This window comes from Schistocerca gregaria, chromosome 3 (assembly GCF_023897955.1).
Source record: "Schistocerca gregaria isolate iqSchGreg1 chromosome 3, iqSchGreg1.2, whole genome shotgun sequence".
Classification (NCBI taxonomy): Eukaryota; Metazoa; Arthropoda; class Insecta; order Orthoptera; family Acrididae; genus Schistocerca; species Schistocerca gregaria.
The window spans coordinates 785305499-785321961 of record NC_064922.1 but is presented as its reverse complement, the minus strand read 5'-3'; the positions used below and the strand labels follow the sequence as shown (position 1 = coordinate 785321961).

General features: G+C 37.1%; 1 protein-coding gene across 1 annotated transcript in view; it reads left to right on the top strand.

The window, feature by feature from the left end:
- Window positions 1-16463, top strand: part of LOC126354227 (TGF-beta-activated kinase 1 and MAP3K7-binding protein 1-like) — a 67157-nt gene that overhangs the window by 35945 nt on the left and 14749 nt on the right. Inside the window, exon 4 of the mRNA XM_050003714.1 lies at window positions 9931-10063. Within this exon, the coding sequence (XP_049859671.1) occupies window positions 9931-10063 (133 nt within the window). The remainder of the gene's footprint in view (window positions 1-9930; window positions 10064-16463) is intronic.

Below are 16463 nucleotides of genomic sequence, written 5' to 3'. Positions count from 1 at the left end.
TTTGAGAAGCCACTAGTCTGTGTTTGCCAATTACATTTCTTAGTAACGAAAAAAAAAAAGAGAAACAAAACACCTACGACAGCTACTTTATGAAAACCCTTGCTCTTCCACCAGATGTTGCTTCAGGCTTGCAAACAGGTAAAGTAGGATGTCTTTTAAGGAACCTGTTGACCCAATCTTTGCCTGAAATTTCATTTTTCAATCTATGAACAATGCCATTTCTTACAGCCAAAAGATAAGCTAGGTTACACAAATCATTGATTGTTAAGCCGAATAACCTAGCCTCTATACTTTTTAAGTACTTAACGAGCTCAAGTTCCTGTTCTTCTGTAAATACATTTTTAAACTTTCCAGCCATTTTGTCAATTTTGTAGTCAGGGTTTTCCCTTCTGTTTTTAAAAGTATCTTTCCAGAGTAGTCTAGGGAATGTCAAATTGGTTTGAAGCCTTCAAATACCCACAAAGGCTAGAATTAACTGCCTCCACAGCATTGTTCATGGCCTCAGTAGACCATGACTGCTTATTTGTTTTTCTCTTATATATTCGAACCATCTGAAATCGAAAGCAAAATAGATTAGGAGCCTAATGGTTTAGGTTATGGAGGTAAGGCCACAAAAAAAAAAAAAAAAAAAAAAAAAAAAAAAAAAAAAAAAAAAAAAAAAAAAAAAAAAAAAAAAAAAAATAGTGGCATGAAACTAAATATTATAAACATATTTTAAGCATCTACTAACAATAGTTGTATAGTAAATAAGTAGGTATACCTTTTCTTGCTTCCAATTCTCCAGAAGTTACAAGGCAGGAGCAAAAATTAGCATAATGAAAACTTCACAATCCAATGCTTATGGAAACCAAACAGACATGGCTACCAAGGTTGAGCAGTAACTGTCTGAACTAGTTCTACTTACTGCAGATCATTGGCAGCACCGCCTTGGCATGAAAATACATACATTCTCATTCTACCCTGGTACCCCATTCTACCCAGGGTTCCTCTACTTCATTTTTACAAATATGTGATGCTACTCTTGAATACAGTAGTTTTTCAAGAATTTTGGATAAAGATGTCAGAAGTGAGATTGGGCGGTAGTTGTTAGCATCAGATCTATCCCCTTTTTGTATGCAATGGTTTAACAATAGTGTATTTCAGTCTGTCTGGAAAAATGCCCTGTTTCAGAGAGTTACTACATATGTGGTTGAGAATCCTACTTATTTGTTGGGAACAAGCTTTTAGTACTCTGTTGAAAATGCCATCAATTCCATGTGAGCTTTTACTTTTGAGTGAATTTATTATTTTCTTAATTTCAGTAGGAGAAGTGGGTTGGATTTCAGTTTTATCAGATTGCATAGGTACTGCTTCTTCAATATACTGCCTTGCATTTTCTAATGAATAGCTGGGTCCTATTTTCTCTACAACACTTAAAACATGATTATTAAAAAGTTTTTCTACTTCTGACTTCTTGTTAACAAACTTTTCGTTGTGTTTGATAGAAATGCAGTCTTTCTGTGCTCTTGGTTGTCCTTTTTCCTAATCTCACTCCATATATTTTACTCTTGCTATCTTCCAAATTTCAAACATTGTAGTCCAGTGAACATTGTCAAAAACTTTCTCTAAATCTACAAATTATGCTATAAACATAGGTTTACGTTTCTTCAGTCTACTTCCTATGATAACCCAGAGTCAGTGTTGTCTTTTGTGTTCCAAACTAATCTTTCGTGAGGTCAGATTTTACCAGTCTTTCCAGTGACTTATTAAACTTACGTTTCTGTAACATTCACACCTCTCAGTGCCTTCCTACTTTAGAATTGAGATTATTACATTCTTCTAGATGTCTAAGGGTACATCACCAGTTTCATATATTTTATATATCTGACTTGCTGTCCCAAAGATCTCAATAATTCAGAGGGAATGTTGCCTTTCTATGGGCATTGTTTTGACTTAGGTCTTTCAGGGCTACATCAAATTCACCTCACAATTTGATATCTCCCATCTCATCTTCACCTACTTTTCCTTCCCATTGATAATACTATCTTCAAATTTGTTTACCTTTTTAAAGCCATTTTTGTACAGAGTGTTTCACAGTTCATGTTACACACATGTAGAAGTTGTAGAGGGGATGTAGTAGGTCAAGTTTTACATAGAAAGCCATGTCTAGGAATGTCACCCAACAGCACTACAAAGCATCAATATCACAGGTGCTGTTACCTGTAAATGCATGTATATACAGGGAAATTCCATGATGATGATACAAACTTTCTATGATGAAGAAGAAAGATGAAGTTATCAGTCTGACGTAAGACAAGAAATGAGTAAGTCAAAAATTATAAGTGAAAACAGTTCTGATACCTCTGACATGGAATACATGTGCTGGTACTGTTGCTGCTAAGACTGTTAGGACTATTAGAGGTAGTAGTATGGAACAAAACAAGGAAAAAATGTCACTAAACATGGGCTCCAAAATGCCAACCTTAAAGGTTTTGAGCACTTGTTCGGTAGAGGAGATGTGTTTCACAGTAGCAAAGGTGAACAAGTGGCCATAGCTCCTCAGGTATGCTTTTTAGAGCCCATGTTTGCTGGACATATTTTCCTTTTTCTCCTTACCACCTATGCAAGTTGCCTGTCCTACAGCCTTAGCAACAACTGTATCAGTACATGTATTCCACTATCAGAGCTCTCTGAACAGTTTTTGCTAATAACTTTCGACATTTATTATTCTCCATCATGCTAGAATGTTTGTAAGATCATCACAGAATCACCCTGTATATACAAACATGTACAGGAATTGGCACATGTAACTTTGATCTTCTGTAATTAGTTAGTTAGTTGGTTAGTCAATTAGATGTTCCATGGGATCATTTTGCATGATAGATTGTAATGATGTGGAATGAGTCATCTTACATTCACATCATAAATTAATTTGTACATGCGGTAGGTTGCATTCATTTTTTAACAAAAAGAAGAAAGCTATACAAATGAGAGTTAGTAATTCCTATTCGCCTCCTTTTACACATTACAGTAACAGAAATTCTTTATGGAATAGAAGGAGTTGTCAAAATTTTTGTTGCAGCATTGTGCACATGTTCTTGTACTAAAGACAATGTTAATTTGGAGTAATGACTGCCATTTTTCCTTTTGGTGTTGTAATTATGTACTTCATTGTTTATAGTGGATTATTTACAACAAAATTCATGAGGGAATAAATATACTGTGAAGCAGTAGTCAGAATGCCCAATGCCTTAAACAGATGTATACAGATGATTGTGGGTGAGTACGACGTATTATACTCACAGCATTTTTCTGCACAGTGAAGACTGAGAAGAATGAGTTACTGCGGAATATTATTCCATATGGCATTATTGAATCAAGATATGCAGAACAGTAACTCTGATAATAAAATTAAAGCAACTTGGAATATTATTGAAAGGGAAACAGGGCAACCAAGAGCACAGGAAGACTTTAGTGCCATAAAACTGAATGACAAGTGTACTAACAAACAATCAGAAATTGAAAATATTTTCAATAATCATTTTTTAAATGTTGTGGAGAAAATAGGATCTAGATCTTCACTAGAAGAGGCAAGGCTACTAATAGAAGAGGCCATACCTGTGCAGTTTGAAACAACTGTAATTGCGCCAACCTCTCCCTCTAAAATCAGTAAAATAATAAAATCACTGAAAAGTAAAAGCTCTTTCGGAATTGATGGCATTTCCAGCAAGGTACTTAAAGCTTGTTCCCCACAGATAAGTAGGATTCTCAGCCAAGTATGTAATAGCTCTTTGGAGCAGGGTGTTTTCCCCGATAGACTGAAATATGCCATTGTAAAACCATTTCATAAAAAGGGGGATACGTTGGATGTCAACAACTACCGCCCAATCTCTCTTCTGACAGCTCTATCAAAAATTTTTGAGAAAGTAATGTATTCAAGAGTAGCCTCCCATATTTGTAAAAATAAAGTACTAACAAAATGTCAGTTCGGTTTTCAGAAAGGCTTTTCAACAGAAAATGCTATATATGCTTTCACTGATCAAATATTAAATGCTCTGAATAACCGGACATCAATGATTGTTATTTTTTGTGATCTCTCAAAGGCCTTTGATTGTGTAAATCATGGAATTCTTTTAGATAAGCTAAATCATTATGGTTTGGGGGGGGGGGGGGCAGTGCACAAATGGTTTAATTCATACTTAACTGGAAGAATGCAAAAAGTTGAAATAAGTGGTTCATGTAATGTTAAAACAACAGCTGATTCCTCAGACTGGGGGGGCTATCAAGTACGGGGTCCCACAGCGTTCGGTCTTAGGTCCTTTACTGTTCTTGATATACATTAATGACTTACCATTCCACATTGATGAAGATGCAAAGTTAGTTCTTTTTGCTGATGATACAAGTATAGTAATAACATCCAAAAACCAAGAACTAAGTGATGTAATTGTAAATTACGTTTTTTCACAAAATTATTTAGTGGTTCTCAGCAAACGGACTCTCTTTAAATTTTGATAAAACACAGTATATACAGTTCCGTACAGTAAATGGCACAACTCCAGTAATAAATATAGACTTTGAACAGAAATCTGTAGCTAAGGTAGAATTTTCAAAATTTTTAGGTGTGTGCATTGATGAGAAGTTAAACTGGAAGCAACACATTGATGGTCTGCTGAAACGTCTTGAGTTCAGCTACGTATGCTATTAGGCTCATTGCAAATTTTGGTGATAAGAATCTCAGTAAATGAGCTTACTGTGCCTACTTTCATTCACTGCTTTCGTATCGCATCATATTCTGGAGTAATTCATCGTTGAGTAGAAAAGTATTCATAGCTCAAAAATGTGTAATCAGAATAATTGCTGGAGCCCACCCACGATCATCCTGCAGACATCTATTTAAGGATCTAGGGATCCTCACAGTATATATATTCACTAATGAAATTTGTTGTTAACAATCCAGCCCAATTCAAAAGTAATAGCAGTGTTCATAGCTATAACACCAGGAGAAAGGATGATATTCACTATGCAGGGTTAAATCTGACATTGGCACAGAAAGGGGTAAATTATGCTGCCACAAAAGTCTTTAGTCACCTACCAAACAGCATCAAAAGCCTGACAGATAGCCAACTAACATTTAAAAATAAGTTAAAAGAATTTCTAGATGACAATTCCTTCTACTCATTGGCTGAATTTTTAGATATAAATTAAGGGGGGGGGGGGGGGGGGGGGAATTAGTGTCATGCAATATTTTGTGTAATGTAATATCTTGTACAGACATCTTTTATTAATTGGCACGTTCCACATCATTACGAAGTGTCGTATTCATGATCTATGGTACAAGTATTAATCTAATCTAACTTACTTATTTGTCTCTCCCCAAGATTTTCAATGATTCTAGCTGCAAACATTGTTGAACTCAGTTGTTTTACAAAACTAATGTCATCTGAAAAAAGAAATAATTCTATTTGTTGTATACTAGATGGAAGACAGAAGATCGTTTACTATATATAAGGAACGGTAGTGGACCCAAGATTGAACTTGGGGGGAACCCCATGTATGATTTTTCCCCAGTCAGAATGATGTCCCTGGACTATTTTGCTTGAGTTACTAAGTACAACCTTCTGCATTCTTTTGGTTAGATATGCCATTATCCATTGTTTGGCTATACTATCAGTCCTCCCATAAAACGGTAGTTTATCTAGGAGAATACTGTGATTCACAGTCAAATGCCTTGTAGAAAATACCAGCAGGTGTTATTTTATTATTTAATGCTTGTAAAATCTGGTGAGTGAATGTGTAAATGGCATTCTCAGTAGAGTAACCCTCCTGAAACACAAACTGTGGTTTGCTAAGAATACTATTGTAGCTAAGTTGAGATACTATTCTAGAATACATGATCGTCTAAAAATTTTGGAGAATGATCTCAGCAGTGTAACAGGTCAGTAGTCATCGGCATCTCTCTTATCACCTTAAGTAGGGATTTAGCAATGGCATATTTTAGTCTCTTTGGAGAAACGCCTTTAGTAAATGATGCATTACATATTTCAGATAAGACTCGGCTTATTGCATGGGAACAAATTTTTAGTACTCTATTGGAAATACCATCAAAACCAGATGAACCTTTATTTCTGAGAGAATATATAATTTTCTTAATTACAGAAGGGGAATTTGGTGATACATTCATATGATTGAATTTTATGAAAATTACATTTTCAAGGTACTGCTGTGATGTTTCTATTGAACTGTTTGTCCCTATACTTTCTGCTGTATTTAAAAAATGATTGTTGAATGCATTTGGTACCTGTGATGCATCATTCATAGCTGTTCAATTCAGCTCAGTAGTGACATTGTCTTGTTCTGTGGCTGGTTGCCCTGCCACTCATTTCACTACATTCCATATAGTTTTAAGTCTGTTGTTGGAAATACTGGTTTCTGAAAATATGTGCATGTTCTTTTATTTTTAATAACTTTTCTTAGTAATTTTGAGTAGTTTTTGTAGTGTTCAACTACTACAGGATCCCAACTTGTTCTTCACAAAAGATGCACTCCCTTTTCCATTCACAAGAGACTTTAATCCATCTAGTGAGCCAGGTTTTTTAAATTGCTGTTTAGTGTTCTTTCTGATTTGCTTTGCTGAAAGCTGTTACAAATGATAATATAATTTATCATGGAATAGATTATGTTAGCATTTAGTTCATTATAAATTACATCCCATATAATCTCCTGTAAACCATTCTTAGAAACATTTGTCCCAGACTCATTAATTATTCTAACTGATTTCCACTGAGTGGTATTAATACTGTAAGGCTGTGCATCATGATCAGGGAGAGCATTTGTTACTGGGTGAACAGTTATTTTCTTACTTTGAGCTTCATCAAAGACAACATTATAAATTAGGGTCATACTGTCTTTCACCACCTGTGTTATAAAGTTAATTACTGAGCCCAAATTGTAGATCTAAATAAGGTTTCGAGACCATTTTTCCTATCAGAATCCTTCAGAAAATCTACACTGAAGTCACCACAGACTGCTTGCTGCTGTCTGACAGATCCCTCATAAATAGTTTAAAACTTCCCATTGGGGAACTGTATACAGTTACAATCAAAAGTGAACTATTTTTCTGCATTAGTTCACAAGCACATATTTCTATGTGCCGATCTTGACAAAATATTGTCTCAGTCTTTTTGAACTTGTATTTTATCTTCACATATGTAGCAACTCCTCCTTTTCCTATGTTATTTCTTCATGCATAATCTGCAATAGTGTAATCTTTTACATGTAACTTATCTAACCCTGTTGTTATATGGTGCTCAGACAGGTAAAGGATGTCTATCAGAGCTATCTAAATTTTTGAGACAAGAAACTCTTTTGTCTGATGACTCAATCCTCTAGTATTTTGATGAAATAAGCTAACATTACTTTTCTGTGCATTATTGAGTATTTTGTGGAGCTCTTCTGTTATTTTCACTTCCTTCAAAACAGGGTGCCTGAACCCTTATTCTAACCTAAAAAAGGTGCCCCTCTGACACCAGTAACCACAGGGATCTTGCTATGTGTGATGGTGGCCCCAGCCAGCCCATCTTTCCATTTCCTCTTCAGGTGTAGGCCATGTCTAGTATATTCCCAACTCCCAGGTGTAGCAACTGGCACTTCAGTCTTATGAGGTTCCATTTCATTCAGCAGCAGCCTTCTCAACTTGGTGTTCACACAATTCACAGTGGTGTCATTGGATGACATGGGGTCCTATATAAAACTTGAACTACTAAGTCCCCTCTACAACCTCTGGAAGTGCGTTACATGAATTGTGAAGCACCCTGTATATTCCTATTACCTTCTGTCTTTCCTTCTTTGGATAGTATTGACTTGCCATCTGAGCTCTATGTTTTCTTACAGTTGCTTTTCTTTTCTCAAGGATGTCATTAATTATCATACAGGTGGCATCTATTGTTGGATTTCTGTTCAAACCATTTATGATTTACCATTTTGCACTTTCTGTCACATTTGTTAGATGTCTGTAATTCCTTTTGCTTGCTTCATTCATTGAACATTTACATGTTTTTGTTTCATTATATTCAATATGATTAGATTAGATTAGATTAGATTAGTACTTGTTCCATAGATCACTTACTATATCCAAAAATTCATCTGATGAGTAGAAGGAGTTGCCATTCAGAAATTCTTTTAATTTCCTTTTTAATGCTATATGGCTATGTGTCAGACTTTTGATGCTTTTAGGTAAGTGACCAAAGACTTTTGTGGCAGCATAATTTACCCCTTTCTGGGACAAAGTTAGATTTAACCTTGAGTAGTGAAGATCATCCTTTCTCCTAGTGTTGTTGCCTTGTACACTGCTATTACTTCTGAATTCGTTCGGATTGTTAATAACAGATTTCATAAGTGAATATCTATATTGTGAGGCTACAGTGAAGATCCCCAGCTCTTCAAATAAGTGTCTGCAGGATGATCTTGGATGAGCTCCAGCAATTATTCTGATTACACGCTTTTGTGCAGTGAACACTCTTTTACTCAGTGATGAGTTACCCCAAAATATGATGCCATATGAAAGCAGAGAATGAAAATAGGCATGGTAAGCTAATTTACTGAGATGTATATCACCAAAATTTAGTAGCTGAACTCAAACGTTTCAGCAGATATTCAGTGTATTTTTTCCAGTTCAACCCCTCATCAATGCATACACCTAGAAATTTTGAATATTCTACCTTAGCTACCGATTTCTGATTATTCTGGTGTCATTCCATTTACTCTGTGGAACTGTATATATTATGTTGTGTCAAAGTTGTTGAATGTTATCCATGGAATTCTACTGGACCATGTCTTTTTGCCTATTTGAACCTCTTATACCTTTACTATATCATCTCTCAAAGCTACCCATTTGTCTTCTATTGTGTTCCTTTCCCCTGCTTCAGGAAGTAGTTGCCAAATGCTCCATTTGAAACTCTGCTGAAGCAATATAGATCACAGAGTTGACATTTCTTAATCGGTAGTGTTTTCTGTCTCTACAGCAGAGAATGTGGCAATTTTGGCATGGTCAATATTTTATTTCAGCCTTATCACAGTATAATGTAGGATATCCATTACACTTAGTTTGGGTTCTGGCTGCAGTTATACACTGAAGACACACTGACAATCAGATGCATATATAGTCTGTTCTCCAAGAGGAAGCTCAGACACACGAGAACAATTGTATGTTTTTGATAAGGATAGAAGCTGAAGCAGTGAATTAAAATTTGTGCGACAGCCAAACCTGAACCTGTATCTCCAGCTTTCTGGGCAGATGTGCTTAGTTGGCAGGAGACCTGGGTTCAAGTCCCAGCCATGGCACAAATTCATTGCTTCAGCTTCTGTCCTGATATAGATAAAGTTGAGACTAATATGTCTCCGGGAAAATGTAATTCCATATCAATTAAAAGTTTCTTTGCGCTCTCAAACACACTAATAATCAATGCAGCCTGTCAGTGTGTGATCTGAAAATGTTATGCAGCTACCTCAGAGAAGTATTATGGAACTTACATAATCAAAACTCATTGCAAACAAATGAGCCGTTTGTATTTTGTGTTGTAACTTAGTGAGGATTGCGTTTTCAGTGCAGTGAATGTATTGTGTGCCACTTGGACTGCATCTTTCAAAATATAAGGAATATTTGTGCTCAGAGAAATGTAATGACTGTGTGGGAGTTATGGATTAAAGAGAGAGAAACAAAGTAAACACAAAATTTTATGAGTGCTGTTCTTCCACAAATTTTGGTTGATTTCCTGTGAATAATGAAAGCTTTATAGTGAACAATTTGCATTTAATTTGCTGCATCTTTTTTAAAATAATTTTCATCCAAGAGTAAAGGACGTAATTTTAAAAGTGTTTTCATTAGATGTTGTAAATGCTAGAATGAATAACAGTAAATATGCAACATCCACTGTTTTGTACCATTTGTTACAGGCAAGCATTTTTTGCAGTTGAAAAGGGTTACTTCGACTCCATAGATGAGCGTTTAGCTGTCCGAACAAGTTTACAGTATGAAATTCCAGAAGGAATGTCATCTTATGAAGCCTACCAGAAATTTCCACATGTGGTTTGTACTTAATATTAGCTCATTGATTACTATACATAAATGACCTTGTGGATAACATCGGAAGTTCACTGAGACTTTTTGCGGATGATGCTGTGGCATATCGAGAGGTTGTAACAATGGAAAATTATACCAAAATGCAGGAGGATCTGCTACGAATTGACACATGGTGCAGGGAATGGAAATTGAATCTCAATGTAGACAAGTGTAATGTGCTGCGAATACATAGAAAGGAAGATCCTTTATCATTTATCTACAATATAGCAGGTCAGCAACTGGAAGCAGTTAATTCCATAAATTATCTGGGAGTAGGCATTAGGAGTGATTTAAAATGGAATGATCATATAAAGTTGATCGTCGGTAAAGCAGATGCTAGACTGAGATTCATTAGAAGAATCCTAAGGAAATGCAATCCGAAAACAGAGGAAGTAGGTTACGGTACACTTGTTTGCCCATTGCTTAAATATTGCAACCAGTGTGGGATCCATACCAGATAGGGTTGATAGATCAAACATAAACATAGAGGAAACATAAACATAGCCAAAGCCTTGCAGACAAACAAAAATTATGTGAAGTGAAATGTAGTGTGAGGAGGGCTATGCGAGAGGCGTTCAATGAATTCGAAAGTAAAGTTCTATGTACTGACTTGGCAGAAAATCCTAAGAAATTTTGGTCTTACGTCAAAGCAGTAGGTGGATCAAAACAAAATGTCCAGACACTCTGTGACCAAAATGCTACTGAAACAGAGGATGACAGACTAAACGCCTAAATACTAAATGTATTTTTCCAAAGCTGTTTTACAGATGAAGACTGCACTGTAGTTCCTTCTCTAGATTGTTGCACAGATGACAAAATGGTAGATATCGAAATAGACGACAGAGGGATAGAGAAACAATTAAAATCGCTCAAAAGAGGAAAGGCCGCTGGACGTGATGGGATACCAGTTCTATTTTACACAGGGTATGCGAAGGAACTTGCCCCCTTCTTCCAGTGGTGTACCGTAGGTCTCTAGAAAAGTGTAGCGTTCCAAAGGATTGCAAAAGGGCACAGGTCATCCCTGTTTTCAAGAAGGGACGTCGAACAGATGTGCAGATCTATAGACCTATATCTCTAACATCTATCAGTTGTAGAATTTTGGAACACGTGTTATGTTAGAGTATCATGACTTTTCTGGAGACTAGAAATCTACTCTGTAGGAATCAGCACAGGTTTCGAAAAAGATGATCGTGTGAAACCCAGCTAGTGCTATTCACCCATGAGACTCAGAGGGCCATAGACACGGGTTCCCAGGTAGATGCCGTGTTTCTTGACTTCCGCAAGACATTCAATACTGTTCCCCACAGACATTTAATGAACAAAGTAAGAGCATATGGACTATCAGACCAATTGTGTGATTGGATTGAAGAGTTCTGAGATAACAGAACGCAGCATGTCCATTCTCAATGGAGAGAAGTCTTCCGAAGTAAGAGTGATTTCAGGTGTGCCACAGGGGAGTGTCATAGGACCGTTGCTGTTCACAATATACATAAATGACCTTGTGGATGACATCGGAATTTCATTGAGGCTTTTTGCGGGTGATGCTGTGGTATATCGAGAGGTTGTAACAATGGAAAATTGTACTGAAATGCAGGAGGATCTGCAGCGAATTGATGCATGGTGCAGGGAATGGCAATTGAATCTCAATGTAGACAAGTGTAATGTGCTGCGAATACATAGAAAGAAAGATCCTTTATCATTTGTCTACAATATAGCAGGTCAGAATTGGAAGCAGTTAATTCCATAAATTATCTGGGAGTATGCATTAGGAGTGATTTAAAATGGAATGATCATATAAAGTTGATCATCGGTAAAGCAGATGCCAGCCTGAGATTCATTGGTAGAATCCTAAGGAAATGCAATCCAAAAACAAAGGAAGTAGGTTACAGTATGCTTGTTCGCCCACTGCTTGAATACTGCTCAGCAGTGTGGGATCCATACCAGATAGGAGTGATAGAAGTGATAGAGAAGATCCAACGGAGAGCAGCGCACTTCGTTACAGGGTCATTTAGTAATCACGAAAGCGTTACGCAGATGATAGATAAACTCCAGTGGAAGACTCTACAGGAGAGACGCTCAGTAGCTCGGTACAGACTTTTGTTGAAGTTTCGAGAACATACTCTCACTGAGGAGTCAAACAGTATATTGCTCCCTCCTATGTATATCTCATGAAGAGACCATGAGGATAAAATGAGAGAGATGAGAGCCCACACTGAGGCATACCGACAATCCTTCTTTCCACGAACAATACCAGACTGGAACAGAAGGGAGAACCAATAGATGTAGTCAATGTACCCTCCATCACACACCGTCAGGTGGCTTGTGGAGTATGGATGTAGATGTAGATGTAGAAGTTACTTTATTTATATATGTATTTTGAAAATCAATTACAAAGAGCATGAGGAAGTTTTGCACAGTCAGCTAAGCAGACAAGTCACAACAAACTTTTACATCTACACGCAGAATGTCAAAATAAACTACTTATACAAAATTTTAGAGTGTTTAGAGGTGATACAAAGAAACACGTCAGTATGTGACAAGTATGTAACACGCACCATTTCCCCGCTAGGGGCCCTCAAGTTTTTGATGTTAGCAGTGTTTGGATATGGTGTTCAGACTGCCTTGTCATGAATATTGTAAGAGAGATGTTGCTGAAAATATTGTAAATTTACATCAGTTTAATCAGAGCATCCAGGGAAAACTTGGGGAATTATTTCATGTTCTGGAAAACTCAGGGAATTTTAGCATTTTGTGTAGAAACCAAGGGAAAGGCTTGATACCTGATTTGATTTTGGGCAGATGCATTTGCTAGCCATCTGCGTGTCTCGATGTAGTGCTGTGCTCACCCTACCTCATATCTCCACCCTGAACACCTTCTGTCCCATCCGCTTCATGTGGTCCTCCTCAACCCAAAATGCCACCTTCCTGCACATTGACCTCCACCTCTCTGATGGCTTCATACACACCTCTGTCTACATAAAACCTACTAACCACCAACGTTATCTGTATTTCTACAGCTGTCACACCCTCCACAGCAAAAAGACACTCCCATGCAGCCTGTACACCTGAGGGCAATGTATTTGCAGTGAGGAGAACTCCCTTGCCCAGTATGCTGAATGTCTTATTAGTAGTATACTTCTTAAATTCCATTAATGATTTTCTATTTAAGATGTGTAATCTTGCTTTTTATAACTTTAAAGTGCAAATTGAGGCAGTTTGTAGCACAGTTGTTATTCATTTGTTAGTTTTGAAGGGCCAGCAACTGTTGGTTTCAGCTCAGTCATTCAGTAATGTCCCAAGTGTCACATGTACCATCTGCAATAACAGGAAATGACATACTTAGCTTTTTCTATGTTTTCTAGTACTGCTGGAATTGATAGGATGTCTGCATGTCATGTGTACAGCAGAGTCCCGGTGATCCAAACGTTTTGTTAATCCGAACATGAAAAATGTTCTTCTAACTATGTAAAACTGTGTGTTAAACTGCTGTACATACACACTATTTTAATTTACGCAGTGCAGTAAACATGTATTAGAAAAATTGGCTAGAAAACATTAGGTTTAAACAATGCATTACAATGAAAGAAAAGCTGTCAAATTTACTAAAATACTGTGGACATTTTATCCCTAACCTCAGTCATTGTTTTTTGGAGTAATGAAGTCAGTCTGTTATATAATGCATAGTTGCACCATCGTCTCATAAACATCATAATAACAGGGGTAGCCTTGGGCTGTTGCTCCAAATAACGTGGCACAAGGTCAAGGGTTTCTGCTGTGTCACTGTGTGGCACCAGCTCTCCTTTGTTGCTTTCAGGCTCATTGTCACTTCCGTCACAGCAGTGCACTTCTTCCTGGGTATTGACTCACAGCGGCTACTAAATCACCATCATTAAGGTTCTCCACATAAGCCCCATCCGCTGCCACCTACTCATCTACGTCTCTTTCACTAGCTTCTTCACATCCAAGGATTGCCTGTATCATTTGTAGTAGATTTTCCTCTTCATTTTCAACTAGGTTGTCCTGAAATTCAAGAGATGTCCAGAGTGTTCTCCAGATTTTCTCAAAGTATTTTCTGAAATATTCTGCCATGCCTCAGTGGCGCAATAAACAACATCCCTCATATTGGTCTTTTTTATTTTGTCCATCAAAGGAATGCTATCATCTTGGATCAGCATTCTTAAAAATTGTTTTCTTTAAATCAGTTTTAATGTTTGCAGTATGCCCTGGGCCATTGGCTGTAGAAGTGATGTAACATTTGGAGGCAATAATTTCACCACAATTTCTCCATCACATAATTCCTCAGTGCTGGGGTGAGATGGCGCGTTATCAGTCAAAAGGATTGCACGGGGAGACAAATGACTTTCCTTACAAAACCGTCAAACAGGGGGAACAAACTGGGTGTGTAACCACTTTTTGAACAGCATACCATCCATTCATGCTTTTTTCTGGTTGCGATAATATATGGGCAGGGTCTTCATGTTGCTCTGGGCCTAGCAGAATTGCCGATCAGCATTAAAGGGAGCTTGTGATTACCAGCCGTATTGCTGCACAGTAATGAAGTCACTATCTTTGCACATTTTAAAACCAGTTGCATGGTCTTCTGCTTTTGATGCCAGGTTTTTTATTGGCAACACCCTAAAATTAAGGCCAGTCTCATCAGCATTATAAATTTGTTGGGGAGATACTTTCCCTCTCTTATCATTTTTTCAAACTCACCCAGGTATTCCTTTGCTGCTTCATGGTCAAAAGAGAGCTTCTCTGCAGTAATTGTTAGCTGACGGATTCCATGACATTTTTTGAATCCGTCCAACCAACCTGTACTCGCACTAAAAGGATCATCATCATTCATTAACTTGTTCAGGTAAACAGCCTTCTCCTGAACCACTGCTCCACTCAGAGGAGTTCCACTATCTCTTTCCTTCCTGCCGAATTTCGAGTGTTTTTCCTGAAGACGTTGCACAGGACTGTTCAAGCTTCACTCAGTTGTTCTTCCAATCACAAATGGTTGCTGTACCAACACCCAGTTCCATTGCCAGTTTAGATACATTCTCACCATTGTCTATCTGTTTCAAAGTATTCAGTTTTTGTTTGAGAGTTAACGTTGTATGTTTCCATTTACTCATGACGAAAATACATACACCACTACACCTGAATGAATACAATACAATACAACTGTTACATGTGCCAGGGGCTATAACACTACCTTGGAGAACGCCAGAAATCACTTCTGTTTTACTCAATAACTTTCCCTCAGTTACTACGAACTGTGACCTCTCTGATAGGAAATCACAAATCTAGTCACATAACTGAGATGACAACACAGTTCTCATCCTACATTTGTATTAACATGTGAACATTATGATGCCCAGTTTAAAAACAATTCCAGCAAACATTATGAGCAAGTTCATAGTGCGAAGTGTTTATGAAGTAAAGTATAACTACAGGGAAGCTATTAGAACTGAAGCTAAACTTCCGTTATTCCTCAATTAACAATTTTTGTTCCAATTTGAAGTTTGTTAACATTTCCGAACATTTAAAATTTAAGGTAGTGTAGAGGGTCGGGCAACCACAGCTAAAAAACTTATACATAATGTGAAGGACAATCAAACAATTTAAAATCAGAGATGGTAAAATAGTCTGTAATAAAATTAAGTGAAAGTCCAAATCTGCAATAGCTGTTTATTGTGTTTTCAGTGTATGACAACTGGTTTCATACCATGGGGGTATATCTTCAGGTCATATAAAACTAATACTTCATGTGCCACGAATTCCAAGTCCAAATGCATTCCTTGATAAAACCTTGGATGAAACGGCAGCTGGAGATCTGATTCTGTCATACATGGACTGTTATGTGCTGTTCGGGCTCACCTGTTGACTGTGATATGGAGATGTATTAATGATCATGCATGGTTTGGATGGGATGGCCATCTGCAGTTTCATCCAAGGTTTTACCAAGGAGTGACATGTTTTCACACACACCTGTACCTTGGAATTCATAGTACATGAAGTATTAGTTTTGTATGGCCTGAAGATATATCTCCAGGGTATGAAACAGGTCATCATACAGTGAAAACACAATAAACAGCTATTGCAGATTTGAACTTTCACTCCATTTTAATATAAGTTATTCTACCATCTCCAATTTTAACCCAACACTTTTAGTGAGCTTGGAGAAATTTGAGTGACCATTGTGACCATTAATCTGTTCATAAAGAAGCTAATGAAAATTCACATCTGGTTTTCATATCTCCACAAACTGCAGAACAGTTTTTCTATTTTTACTTCTCTGTTCATTTCTGAGACAACTTCACAGTTTCATCCAACTTTTTCTAATGCTCATGTTAGATATGAATGTTTTTAAGGGTGC